This window comes from Kryptolebias marmoratus, linkage group LG8, assembly GCF_001649575.2.
Source record: "Kryptolebias marmoratus isolate JLee-2015 linkage group LG8, ASM164957v2, whole genome shotgun sequence".
Taxonomy (NCBI): Eukaryota; Metazoa; Chordata; class Actinopteri; order Cyprinodontiformes; family Rivulidae; genus Kryptolebias; species Kryptolebias marmoratus.
In genome coordinates, this window is record NC_051437.1 from 25,699,042 (window position 1) to 25,722,192 (window position 23,151).

Genomic DNA, 23,151 nt, shown 5'->3' on the forward strand with positions numbered 1-23,151 from the left:
GCGCCATGCAGAGAACCTTTACCACAGGCTCTCTGGGGGAAGCTGTCCTCTATTTTTCAAATGGAGAAGACCTTTAAAGGACATTATGTGTAAAATCTAAGCATTGTGTTTACCATGGCTAATTCAAGCCCGTCCTGCACAGGGAGTGGATGGAGTAGATGGAGCCACGGGGGGTAACCGTAACATTAGTGTCATGATGACAGAGTTACAGTCTCTGCCCTCATGTGGTAGACTTCACACTCAGTCACACTGCAAAGCTTTTCATTCTCCCTTTCTGTACTTACGCTGCATTTGGTTGGTGTTTTTCTTCTTTTTTTAATAATTGCTATTAGAAGATTAAAAAAGAAAATCCAAAGCAAAGTTCTGAGTAAACTTTCCTCTATTTTATAAAACTGTGTGACTGTGTGCAATGTGTGTGAAAGTTGTGAAAGACTAAAATAAGTGGTTGGAATCAGTGATTCAAGCAAAAGGTTTTTTTTCTGTTTGGCTAAGTCTGAAGTTTAGGATTTTGGAAACTGGGCATGTCAAATCCTGCCCTGTTAGGCTCTCTGCTGATGAGAAAGTGTAAATTGACTGCACTTACTTATTTTTACTTTTATAAGGATGAAGTTTTCCCCTGTTTCAGACATTTTTACACATGCAGCCATTTACACACTCATATATTCAAACATATATATTCCAAGCCATAGAAACAATTTGCTTAAAGGCATTTCAGAACAGGGATTTGAGGAGCTAGAATTGATTTGTCCAGAAGTTGGTTCTCAAAAATATTTATTTAATTGTCTAGTTAAAGAAGAACAAAACTGATTAGGAGTTAAATCATGAAATAATTGAAATTTCAAGTGGCCAGCCTAAATGCTGTTTTTTTTGGATGAGTAGATTTCTCACATATATGGGACAGACTTACACACAGGTCCTGGTGTCATATGAGTGGCTATTTGTGTTCATCTCATTAGTAACAGGTTGGGTTTGGAGAGTGAGTCGAAGGCTGGCAGGCTGGCATACGGGTGGCACAAGCTGTGTTTACTGTTGAGCTCAGGATGTTTGCAGACAGACCTCTCTGTGTGGACAAGTGTGTGTGTGTAACATAGACTGAGATATTATTTGCATAGATACTGTGTATTCAGGCCCACATGGCCAGTATAGGCAGACTCATGTATCTATCTCAGGGCTCAGTGTGTTTGCAGACAGCTTCAGAAGCTACAGAAAGCCCACGTGTGCTTGACTGCTCCGAATTTTCTTGATGCCCAGAAATCACTGGACAATTCTAAAAAAAAATATATATTTTGGTTTCATTTAATATTCAAGGATTCAAATTGAGGGTACCAGACACTGGCAGTATAGACATCTACTTGTTGAATTATTTATCAGACAGAAGCATACCTGTCTCCGTTCTCAAAAACTGTCAACAATACACAAGAAAATCAGTATAAATTTAACACGGAGGCATACTTTTGTTAGTTCCATGCACCTTATAATAATGTGACTAATTCCTCTTTTGTCTTTTTTGCTCTTTTTTCCTCACTGGCGGTCTTGCTGTCTTCTGACTCTTTCACACACGTTCCTGTCATAATTGAGCATATTTTGAAGCTTGTGGAAACGGAGCATACAGAAGGAGATAATAATCCTCCTCCAAGTCTGACAGGTTGCTTGACGGGGCTGTCAGCGAGGCCTCTGTGTAGTGCACTCGAAATATCTGCACACTAAACACACATGCGCTGCTTTATTCCAAATCAAGCCAATGGCAGTACTTTTATTTCAGGCCAAACACAGAGGTTGAAAACTTGTATAAGAAGGCATACACACCTGCACACTCTTGTGCTTCCATCACTTGAGAGGACATTACATTAACTTGCATTTATTTCCTGGAGACCTACTCTAACCATTTCCATTACCCTTGTACTAACCTTAAATCATGTCTTTGGAATGAAATTTGGTGATTTACGCTCCTCGGATTTATCGTCCCCTTTCAGTATGAATGTGTAAACAAAATTATGTCCCCACAACCTGACTCACACAGCTGCACTCTCATACACATTCTTATAAATATATATTTTAACATACACACCCACACTGACGACATAATGCATGTTTGTGTGATCCTGACAAGATGGAGATATTCTGGTGTTTTGATCAAAACTCAAGTGCCCCCCCAAGAGTACCATATTAAAACTTCACTTTTCTGCTGTGTTGCACTTTCTTATGGAAATGCATCTCCTCTGAGCCTTATGTACACCAAGTCAAAGTTTAACGCTTTCATCCTGTAAAAAGCTATCTGCTCAATATGCTGCACCAAGGGCTTCGGATCTGCTTATTAGTTTAGCTTGTTAGTAGCACTTCCACTGAGGCTGGACCCATCTGGAGATGAAGATAGGAGTTTCATAATAAGTTAATGGTACTAAACATTGCAGAGTTGTGGTTGACATTTCTGTTGCCTCATTATTTTTCCCGAGCAAAAGAAGTACTTATGCATTCCTCAACGATGGTAAACACCCACCGTGGGATTCCAAGAGCAACTTTTATTAAAATGTGGAATATCCATGTGAAATCACTGTGAGACAAAAAACAATTTTAAATTAATTTTGACAAATATCTGTGGGCTTAGTGGTAAATGTTGGTTTAAAGAAACCCTTGGCTGATGACAAAAAGGTATATATTACCTTTTTCTGCATGGTGTGCAATTTTCCAGATATGTGGTCATTAAATAACCCAACTAGATATACTGATACAGATCTACGATCTATACAAATCTGATATCTAGTAAAATCTGATATTACAACTAGTAATAAGCAAGTCTTTTCTTTATTTGTTTAAAACTTACAACCTAAAAAATGGAACTGTTTACGTACAGGTTTTGGTAAGCTATTTTAACTTTTAAAAGTAAAGCTTAATGTGCACTGTCATTTTATTTAAAAAAAAAAACAACTTAAAATTGAATAACTTATTTAATTTTGATGTCTAAACAAAATATAATACTTTTGTTTTCACACAAGAGTAAACATACAAAATAAACTGAACTTAAAGACAAAAAGACACAGTAACATCAAAATAATTGGAGGTAAAACTTGTCGACAGCCTTATCTTTTAAAAAACAGTGGTACATACTGGTCTTTCAGAGTTTAAAATCTTATCAGTATTTTACCTTCTGGTGTCGAAGTAAAAGCTGTCTGTTTTTTCAGCACTTTCCGAAGTCATTGCAGAAACATGATTATTACCTTAAACCAGTAACTGACCCATGCTTTTATTTTTTTAACTAAAAAAACGTGTTTACATGGGTTGGAGTACATAGTGTGCATTAGAACACACAGTACGAACACATGGGACATAGAAAAAGAAATAATGACACATTTCACGCACACACACGGGCCCACACAGAGGTCAGGGTCATATGAGAAACTCTCGTTTGTGTTGTTCAGAGAATGCTGCTGCCATAGTCAGGTCAAACTTGGAAGAAGTGGGTGTGTGTGGGTTTAAAGACAGCTCCTCATACAGGTGGATCAAAGAGTGTGTGTTTGTGAGTGAAAAAGACAGAGACTGCGTATTTTTTTTATTTTCTTCTGAAGACTCGTGTTTGTAAAAGCTGCAAAAATTTAACTTTATTTTCAGGTTTAGCAAGTAACTATGCATTCTCTTATGTGATGTTCACACATTTGTTTATGTTGTGGCATTTGGTGAGAAAAATCCTCAGCTGCCTGCTCAACTGTATATCCCAATCTGCAGAATGTTTTTTTTGTTGTTGTTGTTGTTTCAAAATGTTTTTTTTTTTTGTTTTTTTTTACAAAAATCAGAATGTTTAATTACCTGGGGGGGGGGGGGAACAACCTGGAAATAAGTATGCCTAATTGCTTTGAGACTTCCAGTTGATGCCTGTCCTCCATGCATCAAGTTTAAGAAATGTGTTTCTGTCTCTGTTAAAAATGTGTGGGTAGCTGGAGACAATTGTTGCTAGCTGTCACAACCAGGGATTTTATAAAAATGAAATAAATTATAGCTATTGATCACTGACAAATGTAAGTACAGCTGTCTCAGCTCAAATATTAAACATTTCTTGACCATCTACATCAGCTCTGTTTTCCTGGATGTATCCGGTTGTGATAACATTTTACAAATAATATGCTTATTAGTTTTTGCTTAGCTTGTTCTATGCTTATCCAGCAAGTGTCCAGTTTCTTAAAGATGTCAAAAAACACAATCACCTACGTGATCTAGATGGAAACCATTAGAACAACAGAGTAATGTCTATACTTCATGGGGCTTCTGAGATATTGAAGCCAGGTATTCTAGCTGTGGATTGGACTCGTTTAGCATAGGAGGACAAAGATGCAATAGAAACAGTGAAAATGGGGAAGGAGTACAGGGTGAGTGAACATAATAGGTAGCAGTAAAAATCTAAGAGGCAATTAAGAGGCTGCAGGTGGCTTATTAGTTGTAGTTGATGACAGTGACACAGGTTTAGTACAAATGCTGCCTGTCACTCAAACATGTAATGCTGTTTTGTTTTTCTCTTGTTCAAACTTTTTGAGCACTTTTAGGCTGATTATGTTGGCAGATCACGGAAAGCAAACTAAGTTGGATTCTTTTTGTGGTAAGCAAATAGTTGTTGAGATGAAGAAAGATAAACTTGTCGGGTTCACAGTATATTGTATTATGTATCCTCTGACTCTGTCTCATACCATTTATTCATTAAGATGTCTAGCCACATATTAAAATATTTCAAAATAAAATTTTCATGACGCTGTCAACATGGTTTTGTTGCATTTATTGAAAATGCTTCTTGCTGTTTGCTTGGAGTTCATTAATAACATTAGGTTTTCTCTTAGGGATCCTTTTATTCTATTTCTAATAGTTTTATAAGTTTTTTGCACTGTAGGTTTTCAAACGAACTGAAAAGGGTTCTAGCTTCACATCGCCTCAGTTCTTTTCAATTGAATTGAGAACTTGTTTATGATTTACTGCATGTTCAAAAATACACTGAACGCATATTTCATACCCAGACAGAAAATGAGACTGAATAACATGGCGGTTTGTTGACTTTAATGAAGAGTGTGCAGGTTCAATTAATGTACAGGCACTGAAAGAGAATCACAATTTTCTTATTTTTACTGTTCAGAAATTGGGCCATTTTAAAGTCAGCTGATGTCACTACCCATCTTAACTTTTAACATTGTTAAATCTGCAAAGTCTGAGTCTATGGTAATCTAATAAGCTGTATAAGTCAGAGGTTGTGGTGAAAATACAGATCATTAAACCTGAAAAAAACTGTTTTGATTCTTTTCTCATATTTTAAGCAGATTCTGTAAACTATTTTTTTAATACTTACTATGAAGTAGTGCTTACATCATAGCAAGCTGCTGTGGAAAGGTTGGGTTACATGAGATTCTGTGAAATGATGCTTCACTATTTGATTACTCCTGTTAGCAATCATCTAATCTGTGCTATAACTGTGTCTTACTTTATCAACTCAGAATATTGCAGATACACGTATTCAGTTATTGAGATGACTGTTTTTTAAGTTGTATCTCACTAGTGTAATGCAACCTTGTTTCAGAATCACTTTACTGGCTTGTCTTAGTCTGAAGTGTCAGGGAAATATAAACAATTCAAAAGAGTTTTGGCTTGAAAGAAGGACTTTTTAATGTGCCCAATTTAAAGTGTAGCTCACAGAACCGAACGTCTCTGATTGGTGTGAGTTCTTCTGTGGCATTTCTCTCAGGGTTATTCGCAGCTGAAAGGATGCTGCTGGAGTGTTCTGTTTTTAATGCAACAACACTGCTACTCAGCAACAAGGACAAATGTTTTATCCTCACTTGAGCAAAATGTTCAGAAGATTTGAAGCCTCATTGAAAATGCACTGGCAACATAACGTTCAGAATGTTATTAGTCGAGTTGTAATGTATGCCGAGGTTTGTGTAGGGGGTGGAGGAAATATTTTGAAGACAAGTGAGAGAGAGGACAGTGAGGGTTTTGTCTCAGTTTAAAAAGGAACTTATCCTAACAATGACAGCTGCTGGATCGGAGCCCCTGTATGTTCCCCTAAATTAAGTGTCCTTATGACATCTCAAATTGTTCCACTTTCTGTAAAATATCAAAATCTATGTTAAAACAATCTAATTGACCCATTGCAGTTTGTGGATGGGGTTCAGTTATTACCTCTTAGAGAGATGTTTAACTTATTCTGGAGTGTGTGAGCAGCCAAAATTTTTACAAGCTTGTACCGATCCATAAAATATAGATGAGTCTCATTGAGTTTACATTGTGTTCCCAGAATGTGGTACTGTATCTGCTTTCATTGAGCTACATTCTTGATAAAATATTCACAGATAGACCGGAGGCTCAGTGCACTGTATAAACACTTTTTGGAGACCAAAAAAAAACCACTCGCATTGTTTTTTAACTCACACAAATAAGTTTGAAAAAATAAAATGGGGTTCAAAAATAAATACGCACTGAAGACTCATGTCTTCATTGACTGAAAACACTGATAAGAGATGATGAAATAAACTGAAATAAAACCAAAATATTAAAATAATTTAGTCAGACAATTTTACTAATTACATTCTTTTCAAAATGGATGTTAAAAATATATATGATTATGAGATGTCTGAGGTACATGTGTTAAAATATTTAATCGGTACAAGAATTTGAAATGCCTACCCATGAAGGTCTCTTGTAAGGACAGCTCTCTTGGAATGACTGTAGAACCCTGCAGATGTGAAATAAATGATGAAATTGCACTGCTTCTTGGAGCTGACAGATGCATTGACATGCAAATGTGTGATTAAGGGCATGTCTAAGTTAATTGATGACAAACTGTGCTTTGAATTCATAAAATGGAACCATACATGCCCACAGCTTCGTAGATTTGACTGAAAATATGTACATATATGCAGCATTTCTATGAAAGAAAATTGCTGAAGATTCACAAAGCTCTGCACCTGATTCCAGAATGTCTAATATCACCTGTGTGAAAATAGGTTGGTGCACTAAAATGTAAAGATTTGAAAAGAATTTCAGTAGTTAAAGCTAAACATATGAATACAGGTTTAAGATTTAAAATGTGCACTTAATTATAAAAACATTGGTGTTTCCTTTAGATTGGTAAATTTCATAGTTAGTTGAAGTATTGGGATTGATGTAAAGGATAAAGTTTGATTTTAAATTTGAGATATTGAACTTACCACAGATTTCTTTATGCATTTCTAGTCAATGTATTTAGTGTATTTACAACACTATCAAATGCCATAGGGCTAAAATTTGATGTGGTAGTAGAACCAAACCAGGTACAACTCTGCCTTTTCTTAGCATGAAATGATCTTTGTCCAAAAGTATGACATAAAAGAAGGTGGGTGATATGCATTCCTTCTAGGAATGCCAGACCTTTAATTCATTTTTTGTTTTTCTCCTGTCTTTCATGTTTTTTCTGTTTTCTTTCTTCCCCTGCTTCCTTCCCGAGCTGGTACAGTTTGTTCAGTAAATATTTGGGGGAATACCAAATGCTGAAAGGCCTAATCTTGGGGGATCGACAGAAGAGAGGCTGCAGTTGTTGTGGATTAGCTGCTTGTTTTATCATAACATCACTGCCTGCATTCATGAGTTTTGGTCTTTACCAGGCAGGCTGCAAGGGCAGAAATCTCAATTTCCTTAAAAAATTTATGAGTAATGCAGCTTTTCACTGCTAAGGTTTGGCTTTACAGGCTGGACTTACAAAACCTTCAGAATGACTGTACAACTCCTCAGTTTAACCCCGATAACTAAAGTTGACTTTAAGCAATGCTGATGAGTTGAAATTATGATTGAACATTTGAGTTGCTACCTTGAGTTTGTAGTAGACAAAATAAAATGTTTTTAAAACCAAGAAACAAAGAAAAAGGGAATGAAAGGAAATAAAGGAACAGATTATTTAAACGATTCACAGTGACTCTGAATGAAATATGAGTTACCAAAAGGTTGGCTAGTTGTGATAGGAGTGAGTCTGTTATGAATTTAGTGTTTTAAAGGTTTATATGTATGCACTGATGTAGACCATTTTCATCAAAAATTGCTGTTATAAAAGTGTTGTTAAAAAAATAAAAAGTACTGGTAACAGTATGTAAGGGGAAAGCTATAGAAAGAACCAGCTACATGGGTATGGAAAAATTAGTCTGATTAGTGTTTTTTAATGTCCAGTTAGTTTTATCTTTATAAAACAGGACAAAATAATTCAGCAACCCTAACAAGAAGGGTAGACTAAACGATAAGGTGCCCAAACGCATTAATGTAAAACTAATGATGATTGTTTGTGTCTCTCTTTGTTTTCATTTTTAGAATTTCGAAAGATTCAAGGAGAGCAAAGAACAATTCCACCAAGCTGCCTCTGAGACAGAAGCAAACATCAGGTAAGATGCATGTGCAAACAAATCAGCCAAAATGCCTCCTACCTTTTCAAAAAGTCCTCACTTAAACACTTTGCAGAAAGGATAGTCTGCTAAATATTCACACACAGGCTCACTCTCATTCTCATATACCACTTTAGCAATCACAAACCAATTTGTAGCTACAAAAGTAAGAAGATATTATACCCTGGGGGTTCACCAACTTGTGCATACTGAATTGCATGCACATAGCAGACTAATAAATAGCATGAGGTAGTGTTCTTAATTTTTAACCAGTTAAATGCAAACACTCTCTGGAGCAAACTGACTTATGTGATAAATGTTTTAATTGGTTGCTTTAATTAAACTGAAATCAACAATAGCCTGTTTTGCCGTCCTCACTTCTCACACTGGACTAATAATGAGCCACAGCTGGAAAAAGAGATCTAATTATTGCCACCGCACACTGTATAACACACAAATTTAATTGGCAGTAGAGACCAGACCTTAACTTGCTGCTAAATGACGCGAGTCCTCAGAAATCACTGAAGTCCGCAGAAAAACTGCAAACATTTATCAGTGCAGACATAGTAAGTTCTTATCCCTGAGGCCAGATTTTTTTTTCTTTTTGGCTTGTGAATTATTTTTCACTCTATATTAATGAAGTTTGTCCATGTTGTTATGTGGGAATTGTTTTTATCTTTAATTTTAAAGTTATTTTAGAGCTACCACTTTCAAATGGTACAAAACTTCACTTTTTGTTTATGGCACAGTCATTTACAGTACCCTACTATAATCAGTGTAACAATCAGTATGCTCAATCAGTAGGGAAGCTAAGACCACCCTGGTAGTTATATTTAAAGGACCCCCGATATCTTTTTGGTCTGTGATGATGAACCAGGTAAGTTTTGTTTGTCAAATATTAGATTTTATAATCCTTGTCTTGTTTGAATTGGTTTCTCATTCTTGTGTTTAAAAAAGAAAGGAGGGTTTTCTATAGTGGAAGGAAAGTTCTTAACTTCCCGTTTGGCACTATCTCTGTAGTAAATTATATGTTACTTTTAAAGAGCAGATTAGGAATTCATTCTTGCTATAATCTATTTTAAGCCTGAAATCCAGGAAATTCTAGGATGTTTTTTCTTTTCATTTTTTTCAGTCGTTTTTTTTTTAAGTGTTTGGGGAACAACAAGGTATTTTAGCTTCTAAATTTATACCATTTAGCTGTGAACTATTTTGCAACCTTTTAGTTCTTAACATGGACAAAAATATAGGATTTGGTTTTTTTTTAGATAAATTACCATAAAATTCTCTGTATTTGTGGTAGAGACCAACCTGTACTTGCATTACTTTTATCACAAATAAAATGAACTCATAAAATATATTTGTGTAATTCAGGATTTATGAATGTTAACTTCTGTTACAATTACCAACAAATCTGATGATTCTGTTTTCAAGTAGACAAAGATTTGTACATTGCTGCTACCTCAATTCATTTTGGGATGCCTTGAAGCCAGAACAATGCAAATAAATAATGTAGATTGCACTATTTATACACGTTGTACTGGCTTCATCTCTTTTTGTTTACCATACTTTTCATATAAGGATGGCCTATTTTTTTCAGAATCACCAGAATGTTTATACATGGGAGAAGCACACAAATTGTAGGATTTTTTTTTTTTTGTTTTGTTTTGTTTTTTACTGAAGTCTATAATGTAGAAATGGTTGGTCATTTAAATGTTGTCACTTTTTCACTCATGATGATATAAAAATCCACACTGCATAAAGTTGGTCTTGTGAAGTAGCACAGCTGCTCTGTAATGTTTATGTTTAATATAATTTATTACATTTTGTAAGTTATTAAAAGAATTCTCTGTATTTTAGTCGATGAGAACCCCCTCATGGTCATTGTGTTGTAACATAATGTAACACATGAGCTACAAAGATATTTTATTTTATTACAGCTTGGCTATTTTTTTCTCAGTAATAAAACATTAAACAGTAAAATTACTTTTTTCTAATTCAACATTCATGAAATTAAAAAGGACATTCTCTAGCTTTTTTGCAGTGTCTTATTAAACCTTAGCATTTTTTCACATGATAAAAATCACCAAAGCAAAAGAAGTACTAAAAGGTTATATGAGAATGTTATTTTGTGTTTAATTTGAGTGTAGGGGGAGTAAAAAAATTAAATCAAGAAAGACCTGGCTTGATTTAGTGTGCAAAAAGCTTTTTAAAACTATTAACTTGGCTTTTCTGCAACTTATTATGAACAAAACAACCAAAAGAAAAACACTACATTAAAAGTGATGTGCTGGTAATGTGAAAGTAGATTAATGGAAATTTGCAGTAAGAAGGTTGTTTTTTTATATATAAAGGCTGCAGACAGTGTCCTTTTCAAACGCCTGTTGCATGTAGGAATCTGTTGGCGTAAAAACGGAACTATGGCTGCTGGTACCTTAGGTGTCCGTGTCTGCAGGCATGTGAATGGATATATGTATGAAAAGGATAAAGGTGAGAGCAAGCCTCTAATTTGTAACACTCTAAAATGTTCAAATCAATGAAGCAGAGTTGCAACAAGCTCAGTAACTTCTCCAGACATTCCTCTTTGACTTGACTTGATTCCTGTAGTTGTATTGAATGTTGTATCATGCTGCAAACCAAATTCACTAAAGAGTACAACGAAAACTACCCAAACTTGTTCAGCCTTCCAATGTAACCAATGTTTTTAAAGGTTTTAAAACTTTATGTGGTCAAGTGTTTTCATATAAACCTTCGTTTTCATTCAGTTTTCATCCACTTTGCAAAAATTGTTATTAACCAGTGATTACAGTGGAGGTGTTTTGCATCTTCTAATCTGATGGAAATGGTGGAAAACTGATATTATCAGTGTATCAGTTTTATTATTTTTTAGTCTAGATGCATTTTGTATGTCAGAGTGTAAGGAAGACAACCTCCTCTGCAAAGTTTAAAGTATCAGAATGAGGCCAAGACAAGCAAGACAGAAACTCATGTCAGACCACTCAGGTCGTCATCCAAGGCATTTTAACTAGACCGGCTGTCTGTTACAGTAGTGGGCGAGCAACCTTAATAGCCAACTTTTGTCAGATAGTTTCCCAGTTTGTGTCAAAGGATACTATCTTGCAGCAATCGCTCAGCAAAAAGACCGGAAACCTTGGGAAGTGGAGTCCAGAATCCAAATTAAAAGAAGATTTCTTGCTGCAGTTGCAGTAGTTGCTGTGCTGTCAGAGAAAAGTCAGTCAAAAACATGCCTAGTTCAGCGAGGTCACACTCAGTTAAACACCAAATATGTACGTAGGTCTGAACTTTCAATTTGCTCAAGGAGGAGCGTTGTAAACAGTAGGAACCCGTTGGTTTTGATGAAAATGGAAGCCAAGTTAATGCAAGTTTGTCATGAAGGATGTTGAGTATTATTATTTGGTAAAATTTGTTGGATGCTGACAAAGGTGTCACTTACGGTTTTGAGAAAACATAAATGTATTGGACTATATTGTTTACATTGTTTTCCCTGAATTCTCTGTGAATCTTGTATGAAGTTTAAATATTTAGACATAAAACATCTGTCTTAAAAGCTAATGTAAGTAGGAAGGTATAAGACACGAATATGTTCAACTTTAGGCATATGTCTCTTTAAGATATTATCATTTTTGTTGTTTTTTGTTTTAGAATATATTAGTTTAGTATTGACAGCAAAACATGCATACTAATCCTGTAATCAATAACATATTTTAGACTCACACAGGAAATACTTAGTAAATTTCATCAGTGTTTACAAATTGTTGGAATGGCAGTATTACTGCGGTACTACTGATCCTGCTTCTAATAACACCTAAATTAATGGCACTGGTTTAAAAAGAGAACTCAGGTAATTAATATCTTAAGTCTTATAATCACACACTTTGATTTTTTTTTTCTGCCCAATATAAAATGACTTCTGCTATGTACAGTTGCAGAATTTTCCACTCTTGGATGATTTATAGCATTTTTATTTATTTTACAGTGCAATAGATTTTTGGACAGCAAAGTGGTACATTCCCACATTTTGGTGACCACTGTAACAATAAAAAAGTCAAGATATTGATTTGTATTGTTGAAACCATGCCCATTTATCTTAGCCACTGTAGTGACCTGCGCTACCTTCCTTGTCTATGTTTGCAAGAGACAAAGTGAGGTCTAAGCACTAGTATATAGAGGACCCTCTTTTCCTGGTTGTGGGTGTGATAAGTAAGAAAGGATGCTGGAGGATGATTGAAGGAGTGTACAGATACAAGATAGGGGAGAAGAGCATGTGTACCTTCAGTCAATTGAAAAGCTGTCAAGGTGCAGGCATACAAGCTACAAGCTGAAGATAAGAAGCAACCCTTTCTCTCTAGCTGTTTTCTACTTCACCTTTCCTGCACTCTCTCTTGTTAACATCTCTCCCTTTCTCTTTTTCACCACAGCACCAGGATTAATCAGACGAGTAGTGGTAAAGCAGTCTAGTCAGGAATTCTGAGCCTCTGCTATGTCAAAAGTCAATTCCTGCCTCGGTAGATAAGACAGCAGCTGTTTACCTGACAGTGTATTTTCATAATTGGACCTCTCCAATAGTTTGCACATCTTGGTTCTTACAAAGAAGTCTAAAATATTACATTTTCTTGGGTTTATTTAATACTTAGGGGACATTTTCTTTTTTTTTTTTAAAGACATAAAAGAAATTAGATTTTTAGTTTATTTCTAAAAAGAACAAAATTTCTTGAAAACAAAATAATCAATGAAGGATATAGTTTCAGAGTTTCACTTATGCTATGTAAAAATTTCAGAATGCAAAGATTTACAGATCCTTTTATTACCACAATTATTTTATAAAAGTACAACATCAACATATCAGATCTTGAAAGTGGTACAAACAACAAAGCGGTGTCAGTTGGAACAGGGGAAAACATTGTTATAATGAAGTAGGTAAAAAAATAAAACAAGAAGAAGTCCAACAATCTCAAAACCAAAATGTAACATTCTGTATTAAAATCATGGATAATATTTATTTTATCTTAAAGAGAAAAGTGAATGTGACTTTTTACAAAACAAGTCACAAATCAGCATTTATAAGTGGAAAATGGTATAATTCAGTGTCAAAATATGGATGTTTTTTATAGATTTAACCATTCTTTTTCTTCTTCTTCCTTTCTTTCGGCTGCTCCCTTTTCAGGGGTCGCTACAGCGAGTCATCCTCCTCCATCTCACTCAACATTTTATTGCTTTTGCATTTTGAGACAGAAAAACTTGGCTAGAGGCCAAAGATTGTAACCAAACGTGCCTAGTGGATAGACGCTGTTAATTCCAAAATGATTCACAATATTAGATTTTTTTCAGTGTTTTGAATCTTGCTGCTTTCCATGAGATGTTAAAAAGATTTTCTATTTACTATCCTAAACGCAGTACAGATACCATGTCTTTGTAGAAATAAAATGGCGCATAGGACAAACAATGCTTCATATGTTTAGCCAAAGCCATTAGGGAAAACACAAAAACATCACTCCTAACTCTTAGCAAAGCTGAAAGGAAATAAAAGCGTCCGTCTTATCAGTCATATACTGGTGCCAGAGGCTTTTTAGTTTGTGGTGTGTTTTGTGTCTTTTCCATTTTCAAGATTTTTCTGCTTTTATTTCGCTGCCTGTCTTTGTTTTAGTAAGCTGCGTTGTCCAGAAGTCTGAGGCCTGTGTGTTCCGCCCACATCTGCCTTCCCCGCTGGAGATTAAATATAATGGACAGCACCGTTAATTAAACAACTAATCTTGCTGTTTATGTTTTGTTTTATTTTCTGCTCAGAGATGTGAGGACAACTCTCCCTAAAATGACTGCTTCCTCGCACATTAAAACACGTTTGATGCGCACACATTCACAAAAACAGCCCCATACACGCTTCAGTAGACTGACAGGGATGCAGCTTTAACTTCTTTTTAGCTAAAAAAAACCCAAAAAAACAACAAGCTATTTATTTTTGTTAGCGGTTCAGTTAATACTGTTGATTTAAAACCTCACCTTCAATTTGGTGTAGCATGTGGACAGAGCTTTAGCTTTTGCTGCGGCTGAACCAATTTTCTGCTTCAAGCGCCTTTAATAAACTTCGTTGCACTATCAGGAGGCTTCAGCTTCCCTGATGAAGACCATTTATTTCAAATTAAAGGAGAGTTCCTTATCTTCTGTGGGCTCAAATAGAGAAAGAGATAAAGACGGCATGCTTTGGTGTTGCACTGTCTGTGTAGTTAATTTGGTGACAAAAAGCAGGGGGCGAGGGGAGGCGTAAGAAAGAAGGAAGAGACTGAGTGGTAGTGAAGACAAAAAGTGGAAGAAGGTGGATTAAACATCCAATACAAATGACTGGGGGCTCTATGGAGGTACAGGGTAATCTGAAATAAGTATTTGAGCAATTGCCAATGGCTGCTTTGTTCTGTCTCCTTCATCGTTTTACCTCATTTCGTTTCTCTGTTTCTTTCTCCATCTATGGTCATTATTGTCTTTAACCTTCATCACCCTTGCTCAGATAAACTCAGTTACTGCTGCCATGTTAGTTTTATTGATAATAAAGTCTGTGTACGTGCCTGCATGGATATGGATATGCTGTAATTGAAATGATTAGGGTCAGTTCTTCTCCACAGTCAAAGGCAAAATGAGCCTTTAATTTGGCTCTCAATTAGATGTGGTGTTAAATGCTCCTCGTCGGGAAGGTGTATACGAGGGGACAGTGTAGAAATCGGTATGTTGGCATGTAGGAAAGTGTGTGTGTGTGCTCACATAGCTGTTTGTTGATGTTCAAAGCGCACTACAAAGTGTGTGTTGGTGGTTGCAGTTGTGCACGTGCCAGTCTGTAGCTGTGTGGGCGTTTTTAACTTGCTTGTCTCTGCTTCAATCAGTCAGAATCTATTACAGCAAGGCACAGAAGCAGCGAACCTGTCATATTTAACACTCACAAAGATAGACAAGCAAAGACAAATTATAATACAGCCCACATATCAAATTAAGCACAGCTAATTCAATCTCTCAGAGCTCACTTTTCTGCTGTATTTGATCAAAATGATCCTACCCACTCAATTAAGTGTGATTTAGTGCTAATTGTGTGATTTACAGTGAAGCACGTACCATACTTCCCACTCGTTGTTAAACAGGTGTAGATGTGACTTGTTTTTTCATCTTTGTCTTGCCTTATTTATGCAGATTCTTTTTTTTTACTCTCACTTTTTTCTGTCTTAAAAGAATAATAGAAAATGAATGTAGAAAATGAAGTCATATACAATAGCAACAATTAAAACTGTGAAATGTACAATTTGTTTCACATTTTAGCAACTGCTCTCACATTAGCTATATGCTGTACACAAAAAAATGTATACAATGAAGTGAAAATAGTTTGCTGTTTTAATAAACATGGTAAATGTTTTTACACATTGAGTCTTAGAACAACCGTTTTCTTCCAAGCAGGTTTTAATATTAGCCTGGTGCTTTGTCTGCTACAGTGTGTTATTCTCTCAGATGTTGTTGCTTACAATACAATCTGAGGCAAAGGTTTTAGCATTGTGGTACTCCTCCTTTTTCCATTTTGAGCTGATGCTCCAAAAACACACATATTCCCTCGAACTGCTGTAATTATATCCTGGGATGTCTTGATATGCTCCCACTTATTTGATCGATGTACCAATAGAGGCATTTTTTATTGATCAGTATCAAAGTATCTTCCCTACTCCACTGCCGATATTTGCTGTTGTTGTTGCTCATGGTTTTACATCAGCCGTACTGGAGTATTGCTGCTGTATGGTAGTCACAATATGGCAGCCATTGTGATGCAACGGGCCAACATGTCTGGTAAAATACAAAAAGAGAGCGATTCAGTAACTATCCACGGAGCATCAGCAGGCTGCCTAACAGAAGAGACTGCTGGACAATAAGCTAATGCTGTTACTACTGCTAAGCTTCACAACAATGATGTTTTGCTGTCTCTCCACCTGTGCCCTGCATCAGCTGGAAGGTCTTTTATGGGGGTGGCTAAAATTGTTGTTTCGATAATATTGTTTGCAAAGTAATTAGTTTGTATCTTTGTGTCTGATTGTTTTTTTGCAGGTCTCGTAATACGGCTCCGGTGTGTTCCGGCCTGCAGGCTCAGATTCTGTCCTGTTACAAGGAGAACAAAGAGCAGACCTTAAAGTGTTCAGACCTGGCCAAAGAATACATGCAGTGTATAAATGCTGCAAAGAAGGCAAGTGATGTTATTTCTTTTCTTAAGTCTGGAAGGAATAGGATGTGAAATATCAAGAAAAAAATGAACAAAATGCTGTCATTAATGTATCTGTAAGTGAAAACCTACATCACTTTACAGTCAGTTTTTCTGACTGTTTAGGCAGATAGATTTTACTTAATTCAGCTAAAATCTCCTTTAAGTTCAAAAGCCATCCTTTTACTTTAAATTATCAGATTTGTTTTTCTAAATACACTAATATTATCTCCCTAACAAAGTTAGGAAAAGTTTACCAATAAATCAAACTATTCTGTTTGTCTTCCAAAAACATGAGTTATAGAATTGTTATGTTTTAGAGCAGCACATATTTTGTGTTCTCAACATTTTTCTGTAGAAGTTAAAAGGAACAAGGTGGGTAAAAAGTTATAATTGCTCGAATTTTGAATGCTGTATCTCAGGGATTTTACTGAGAGAAATCCTGTTTTTGAAAACAGCTTGCATAAGTGAATATCTAAAGTTAAAGTTTGAAATCCAAGTTCCTCCCCACTATTAAGTTGTTTTCCTAGCAGAACTGAAACTGACAACCTTTAAAATGACAGCCTAGTTTGGTTGCTTGAAAATAAGTTCACCTTGCTGCAACGGGGGCCCTTTTTGGTGTTATTTTTAGTTTGTGTTTGAAAAGTAATGATCAGATGGGTTGAAAAGCGAACGGAGCTATGAAAAAACAAAATAACTGAATTTATTGCAAGATATTTTCCACAACAGTTGCATTTAAGGTTTTTGATAATTTCTGATCTGGTTCTCAACCACATTAGCACTGCCATGGATGTGTGTGCTCTGGAACTGAAGGAAGCCTGTTCTAATATCAGCTGCAGCTTTAATTTATTGAGCCGTACCAATGGAATTCTGTAAGGGGATTCATTTAAAGCTCTCTCTGTAGACTGTTTGTGTCAAAAAAATCTTACTACTTTGTGTTTTGGGATATTTTTGTAATGAACCTTTAAAACTTCAATTTGATTTAACTTATGATCTCAAAAATTATTTTTAATGAAACAATGTTTGATATTAATTAATGTGAGTTATTGGAGACAATCATGAATATGCAGAAACTGGCAAATTGACATTATGATGAAACTTATAAAATAAACTCTCAGGATAATAATAGTTAACCGTATAAATACATTAAGTTATAATAATTTAAACAAATATTTGGAAGAAAACATGAAGCTGCAACTTCTGTTTCCTCTCAATTGTCTTTGTGGACTAGATGAGAAGTTACTTTTTAAGTAAACACAGTTCAAATAACAATTCTTCTTGTATTTATTTGTTTTAAAAATATTCTTTATTTTGTTTTTTGGCAATAATCAATATTTTTTAGTATTAAATTTTTCTGCTATTAAACAAAAACTGTCAAATGAATGAACTGACTTTATATTTACCTTAAAATCTCGAAGCAAATAAACACTTTAGATGAATCCTTATTTCATTTAAAAGGAAACATCAATTATCCTTGTCTGATTTATTGTTAAAAAGAAACAGTGAAGCACACTACTTTAACACAAATGATCCGTTTCACTTCATCTCTTTTTTATTTACATAGAACTCTAGAGAGAAATCATTGATTGAGCATTTCAATAAATCTGTCTGTCTTTAAGCAGAGAAAAGGGATAAAACTTTTTTCTGTATTGAGCCAAGAATAAAACAAACGAGATCAACTGGTTAGGCATGCACTGTGTAAAAATTACCCATTATATTTGCTTTTTGACATACTCTAAGTTGGAGCTGTGGTTGTGTTCTTAAACTCGGAGAAGAATTTCTGATCTTTGTTCATGACTGAAGTTAAAGAGAAAATGTGAGGAGGAAGAGAAGAAGGAGCGAAAACTGGAGGTCTGTGCTTCCAAACTTTGTGCCTAAAAGTTTGACAGTATAGTTGCTCATCTTGCACTCATGCAGGATATTATTCTACCTCATACTGATCTCTGCTCACATCTCCTCCTTACTACTTAGGGTTATTGAAGCTTCTCTTTGGACATGCAGTTAGTTTTCTGAACAATGATTCCTCTGTTGTCCAAGTAGCGTGTATTTTATTTTAGTGTAATTTCAACCACAGCAATGACTGTGTTCTTATGTTTGTGTAAACATAAAATCAAATGACCACACAAGGTCTAACATGATGTGCGCCTGTGTAAAAGAAACTGGTGTGAGATAATGAGAAGGGAAGAAAGGATAGTTTGAAGTCATTTTCTTTAATGTGTGTATGCGTGTTTGTGTTGTGTGAATATCTGATTGGCCCCTGAGACTCATCCCTGACTTCCAGCACACCCCTCCCAAAGTTTTTAAAGTTCCTTCTTAATTTGGTTTCTTTAAAAGATGTCACAGCTAGTTCGGTTCACACTGTTAACTTTTTTTTTCCTGTGAAGAAGTAGCTGCTATGATTGGGAACCAACTAAGTTGAAAGAATAGTGAAAAAAGATGGCATTGTAAGGTATGACTGTTTAAAGGCAAAATAATCTTTTAGTTATGAATTTAGGCTTAATTATTTAAATTTTGCTATGCCATGTTCAACTCCATGTTAAATTCAACTGAGCTAAATCTTTAAAACACCTGTGAGGATAAAGCCAACAAATGTGAGTTTATTATTCATAACATTTATTAAACAAGTGAGGGAGAACTGAGGTAGGACCGAATTTAGTCCTGCTCCTGTTTGTCATTCCAAAGAATCGACTGGGATGTGTTTTGATCAGTGTCACAGCGGGTCAGTGGACAGGCCTCCATATCACAGATGTCTCCCCGCTGAGTTATGCAACCATCTTTGTGTGTGTGTGGATGTGTGGGTTTGATAGCAAATGAGGGGAAGATCCCACAGAGCCTGCAGAGTTGAAGCAAATAACCTCAACTCATTATCCACTGGGAAGCTGAACCAGACATGGGCACAGCTACATGTAATACATACACACTGTCCAGACACGCCGTGGGATTCTACAGTCATTTATCTGCACTCTTGGAGGGGAATACAGTCAAAACACACACACAACTCATTGTCTGTATGCCTGGTGGGATTCTCAAGTCATTTAGTGCCAGTCTCAGAGACAGCCTGGTTGTGATCAGTTTCAGAAGCTCAGCAAACAATGGAGGAAGGAGATGGAAAAAAAGGGAGAGAAAAAACGAGATATTTTTAAAAAGGTGGAGAAAAATCATTTTGGAAAATCTTATGTTACTACAGCAGAATCTGATCTAATAAAGATTGGAAAGAAACAAACAGAAAATCAAAACTCAGCAGCTTGTAGAAACATATTTACCTGTAATAAGTAAAGAAGTCTGCAGGCTTTGTTTCTGCTAAACAAACTCAAATTAACAACCTTCCTCCACCATGTTTGCACGCACATTGATGTGACGTTTCTGCCAACCTAAACTGTGCCACCAGATTCTTTTAAGAGAGAAGAAGCAACACTTCCAAATGAGTAATTCTTGTTCAGTATTATTTAATTCTGCTGTTATCGACTTTGACAACATGCTGGTTGAGACCTGTGAAAGCATAGATGAGGCAGCGTGATGGTGGATTGATTGGCATTGTTGCACAGATGAGATTCCATGCACGGTTTCCCGTGTTAAGTTTGGATGTTTTTCTTGTGTATTCTTTTTTTCTTCCACAGACAAAAACCAGCACGTCACCTCACCTAACCTCTACTTATACTCCCAAGTTCTGTGAATCATTTAACCGCTTTATTTTTTATACACTGTTAATACATTCAAGTTTAGTTTTTGGTAAATATATATTTACTCAATGTAATATATAAGGTGTTTTTACTTATCTGAGGTTAAATTTACTTAATGTTAGGTTCTAATATGGACCAAATTAATAATCTAATATTTTGCTATGCTGAATTTAAAATTGGAAAAAAAAAACAGTGAGGATATTAGTTGATAGAAAACAAAGTATTTGGAAAGAAACGTAGAGATAACTATTAATCCACCATATCCACAGAAGCAAGTGGAGCTTCAGTGAGGCCAGAATCTGGTCGATTGCAAGTTCAGACCTCTGAAGCTTTATTTTTTTTTCCCTTCTAAGCAGGGCCAACCGCTGAGGCACATGCACACACTCACATATAACTAAAACCCTGCTGAGGGTTACACAGGTGTAGCAGGCTTTGGTTCTAATACCCAGGGAGTTAGTGCTGAAGTTAAAGCTGCCCATCAGACGGAGGAGAAAGAGAGAAATAAACAGAACCACACAGAAAGAGGGGAGAAAAAGAATCAGCCAGCAGAAAAACATTTGAGGGTGAAGTCACAGAGTGATTAAAGCTGGGATTTGGAAACACGTCTGTATGTAAAGTTTTCTCTCCCCTAATATCACAGAATTGCCTATTTTCCACATTTGCTGCCAGTTTGTATATTGTATTGTATTTTCAGAATATTAAAACAAATTTAGGTTCTTATAGTTTTTGGTCTTTTGCAAAACCTAATTTTTTTTTTTTTTTTAATGTCCTTATGTAGCTGTTAGTACTGGGAGTTTTTTCCCTTTTTGCTCTAAAACTACAGGCTAGGAAACAAAGGAAATCTGTCAGCTTAGTTAGGAGAAACCATAAATTCTAAAGAGCAGCCAATGCAAGAACCCCTAATTTTGTACACTCTGGTGTGCTACAGTTGAAGGTTTTAGGCTGCTGGACTTACTGACAGCCCTGGCATTCAACACCGCAGAAGTCTAAAATTGTAGCCAGAGGTTTTTACTGCTGACAGATTGTGTGTGCCATCTAGCTTCGACCACTTAGAGATTTATTTATTGATTGTATTTAGGAATAGGACTATTTTGTGAAGTAGCAAATTTCCTCAAGTGACAAGTGAAGTGAATATTATTGTTTCAGTGGTTGCAATGCAATGTCTTGCTGTTTCAAAATGTTTTGTGCAGAAGTGATGGTTTCACATTGCAAAGAAACTAACCATGAATGAAAACAAAGGTAGTGAACCAATCTTGGAAATAACATTATGATGTATAATGACACAGCCATCTATGCATGAGCACTGTTATTGTTTTAACTGGGCTAGTTTGATTCACTGTAAACAGGACACCTGAAAATAAAGGCATAAACAACTCTTTTTATCAACTTTTGATATGTGTGTTTTCAAAATAATCACTCCTCCCAGTGTTGATAATAAATCAGTATCTGTAGCCAGTCTAAATGTTCACTGATTTCTGCAAAGCCAGTGAATCACAGCAGTATACTGTAAAATCTAATATTGATTTTTTTCTTCTCTTCCTTTTAACTTCTGTGTTATTGAACTGGAAGCATGCTGGTACAAAGATCATAACAGCTCAGTCACTCTTCTGGTTGATAACAATACTGGCAAGAAGAAAAAATGCCAAGAAAATGGTTAAAACAGCAAGCTGTTATACAAAAATGTATGCTGTATATGTACGAACAGCTAAATACTGTTTGTTGAGGGTGGGAGATGTGAAAGGCCGAACAAAAATGTTGTTGTCTTTTTTGCAAAACAGTGAAAAAGAGAAAAGGTGAGAAACGAGAAATAGTATTAGGGCATTAGAACAAATAAAAGTAGAAACAATTATCCGTAAAGTGAAAGCTGAAATGAAGTGTGGACATCTGGGAGCTGGAAACTGGTTCTAAAGAAATAGAGATTTTAATAGAGTTCATCTACAGGCAGAGCAGAAGGGAAAAAAAGAATAAAGTTGGAAGAAAAATGACCAAAAACCAAAATAATAAATATATTGTAGAAAAAAAGAAGAAAAGGCACAATATAGGTGGTCAAAGTGGAGAAAAAAATGATGGGCAAATTTAAGTAGTAAATTGTAATGGGTGAAGAATGTGATGAAAGGGGGGAGGAGGGGCATGTAATAACAGACATGATGTGAAAAAGAAGAACTGGGGGGAAAAAAATACTGGAGAGCAAATCAAACAAATGATGGCAGACGGTGGAGAAAGCCTGAGGTTAAAAGGGACAAAACAGTAAAAGAAATTAATGGGTATGTAGGGTGGTTTAAAAAAAAAAGAGAAGGATAACTGAAATATATGGTCATGGGGGCAGGGTTGGAGATGGACACAGGATGAAGAGATGCAAGGAGAAAGAGGAGGGGGGGAGGGACAGTCGGCCTCTCAGCAGTCAGCACTAATGAAGAAGAATGAGGAGCTTCAGCTGCTTACTGGACCTGTAGCTGACCACACACACACACAGCCCTCCTTACATTCTCACTTAAATACACCTCAAGTTTTGACACAGAATTTATGAAGCGAACAACCAGTTGAACTCCTTCCACCTCACTGCTACGCATGAATAAATATTACAGAGCGTCTTGGAGCTTTCTTTAAAGTAGGCCTAATTAACAACTAGATTTATCTTCAGTTTTTATATTTGTTCAGAGAGCAGTCATCTAAGATAAAAAACTCAGACACAGGAGTTTCACTCCGAGCTTCTAAATTGGTTTGGGTTGTTTTAATTGGGGCTAAAGCCTCAGAAGTGTTTTTTTTTTTTTTTCTAAATTCTTTCAAAGTGCAGAACTTCTCTGCAAACTTTATATCTATTAAACTTTTTTTTCTTTGACTCTGTTTCTGACACTGTACT

The 23,151-nt window shown here is 35.8% G+C and overlaps 1 protein-coding gene across 2 annotated transcripts in view; it reads left to right on the plus strand.

Moving 5' to 3' along the window:
- Positions 1–23,151, plus strand: part of chchd6a (coiled-coil-helix-coiled-coil-helix domain containing 6a) — a 49,725-nt gene that overhangs the window by 16,587 nt on the left and 9,987 nt on the right. For both annotated transcript variants that reach the window (XM_017411446.2, XM_017411447.2), the window contains 2 exons: positions 8,305–8,375; positions 16,461–16,596. In XM_017411446.2, the coding sequence (XP_017266935.1) occupies positions 8,305–8,375; positions 16,461–16,596 (207 nt within the window). The remainder of the gene's footprint in view (positions 1–8,304; positions 8,376–16,460; positions 16,597–23,151) is intronic.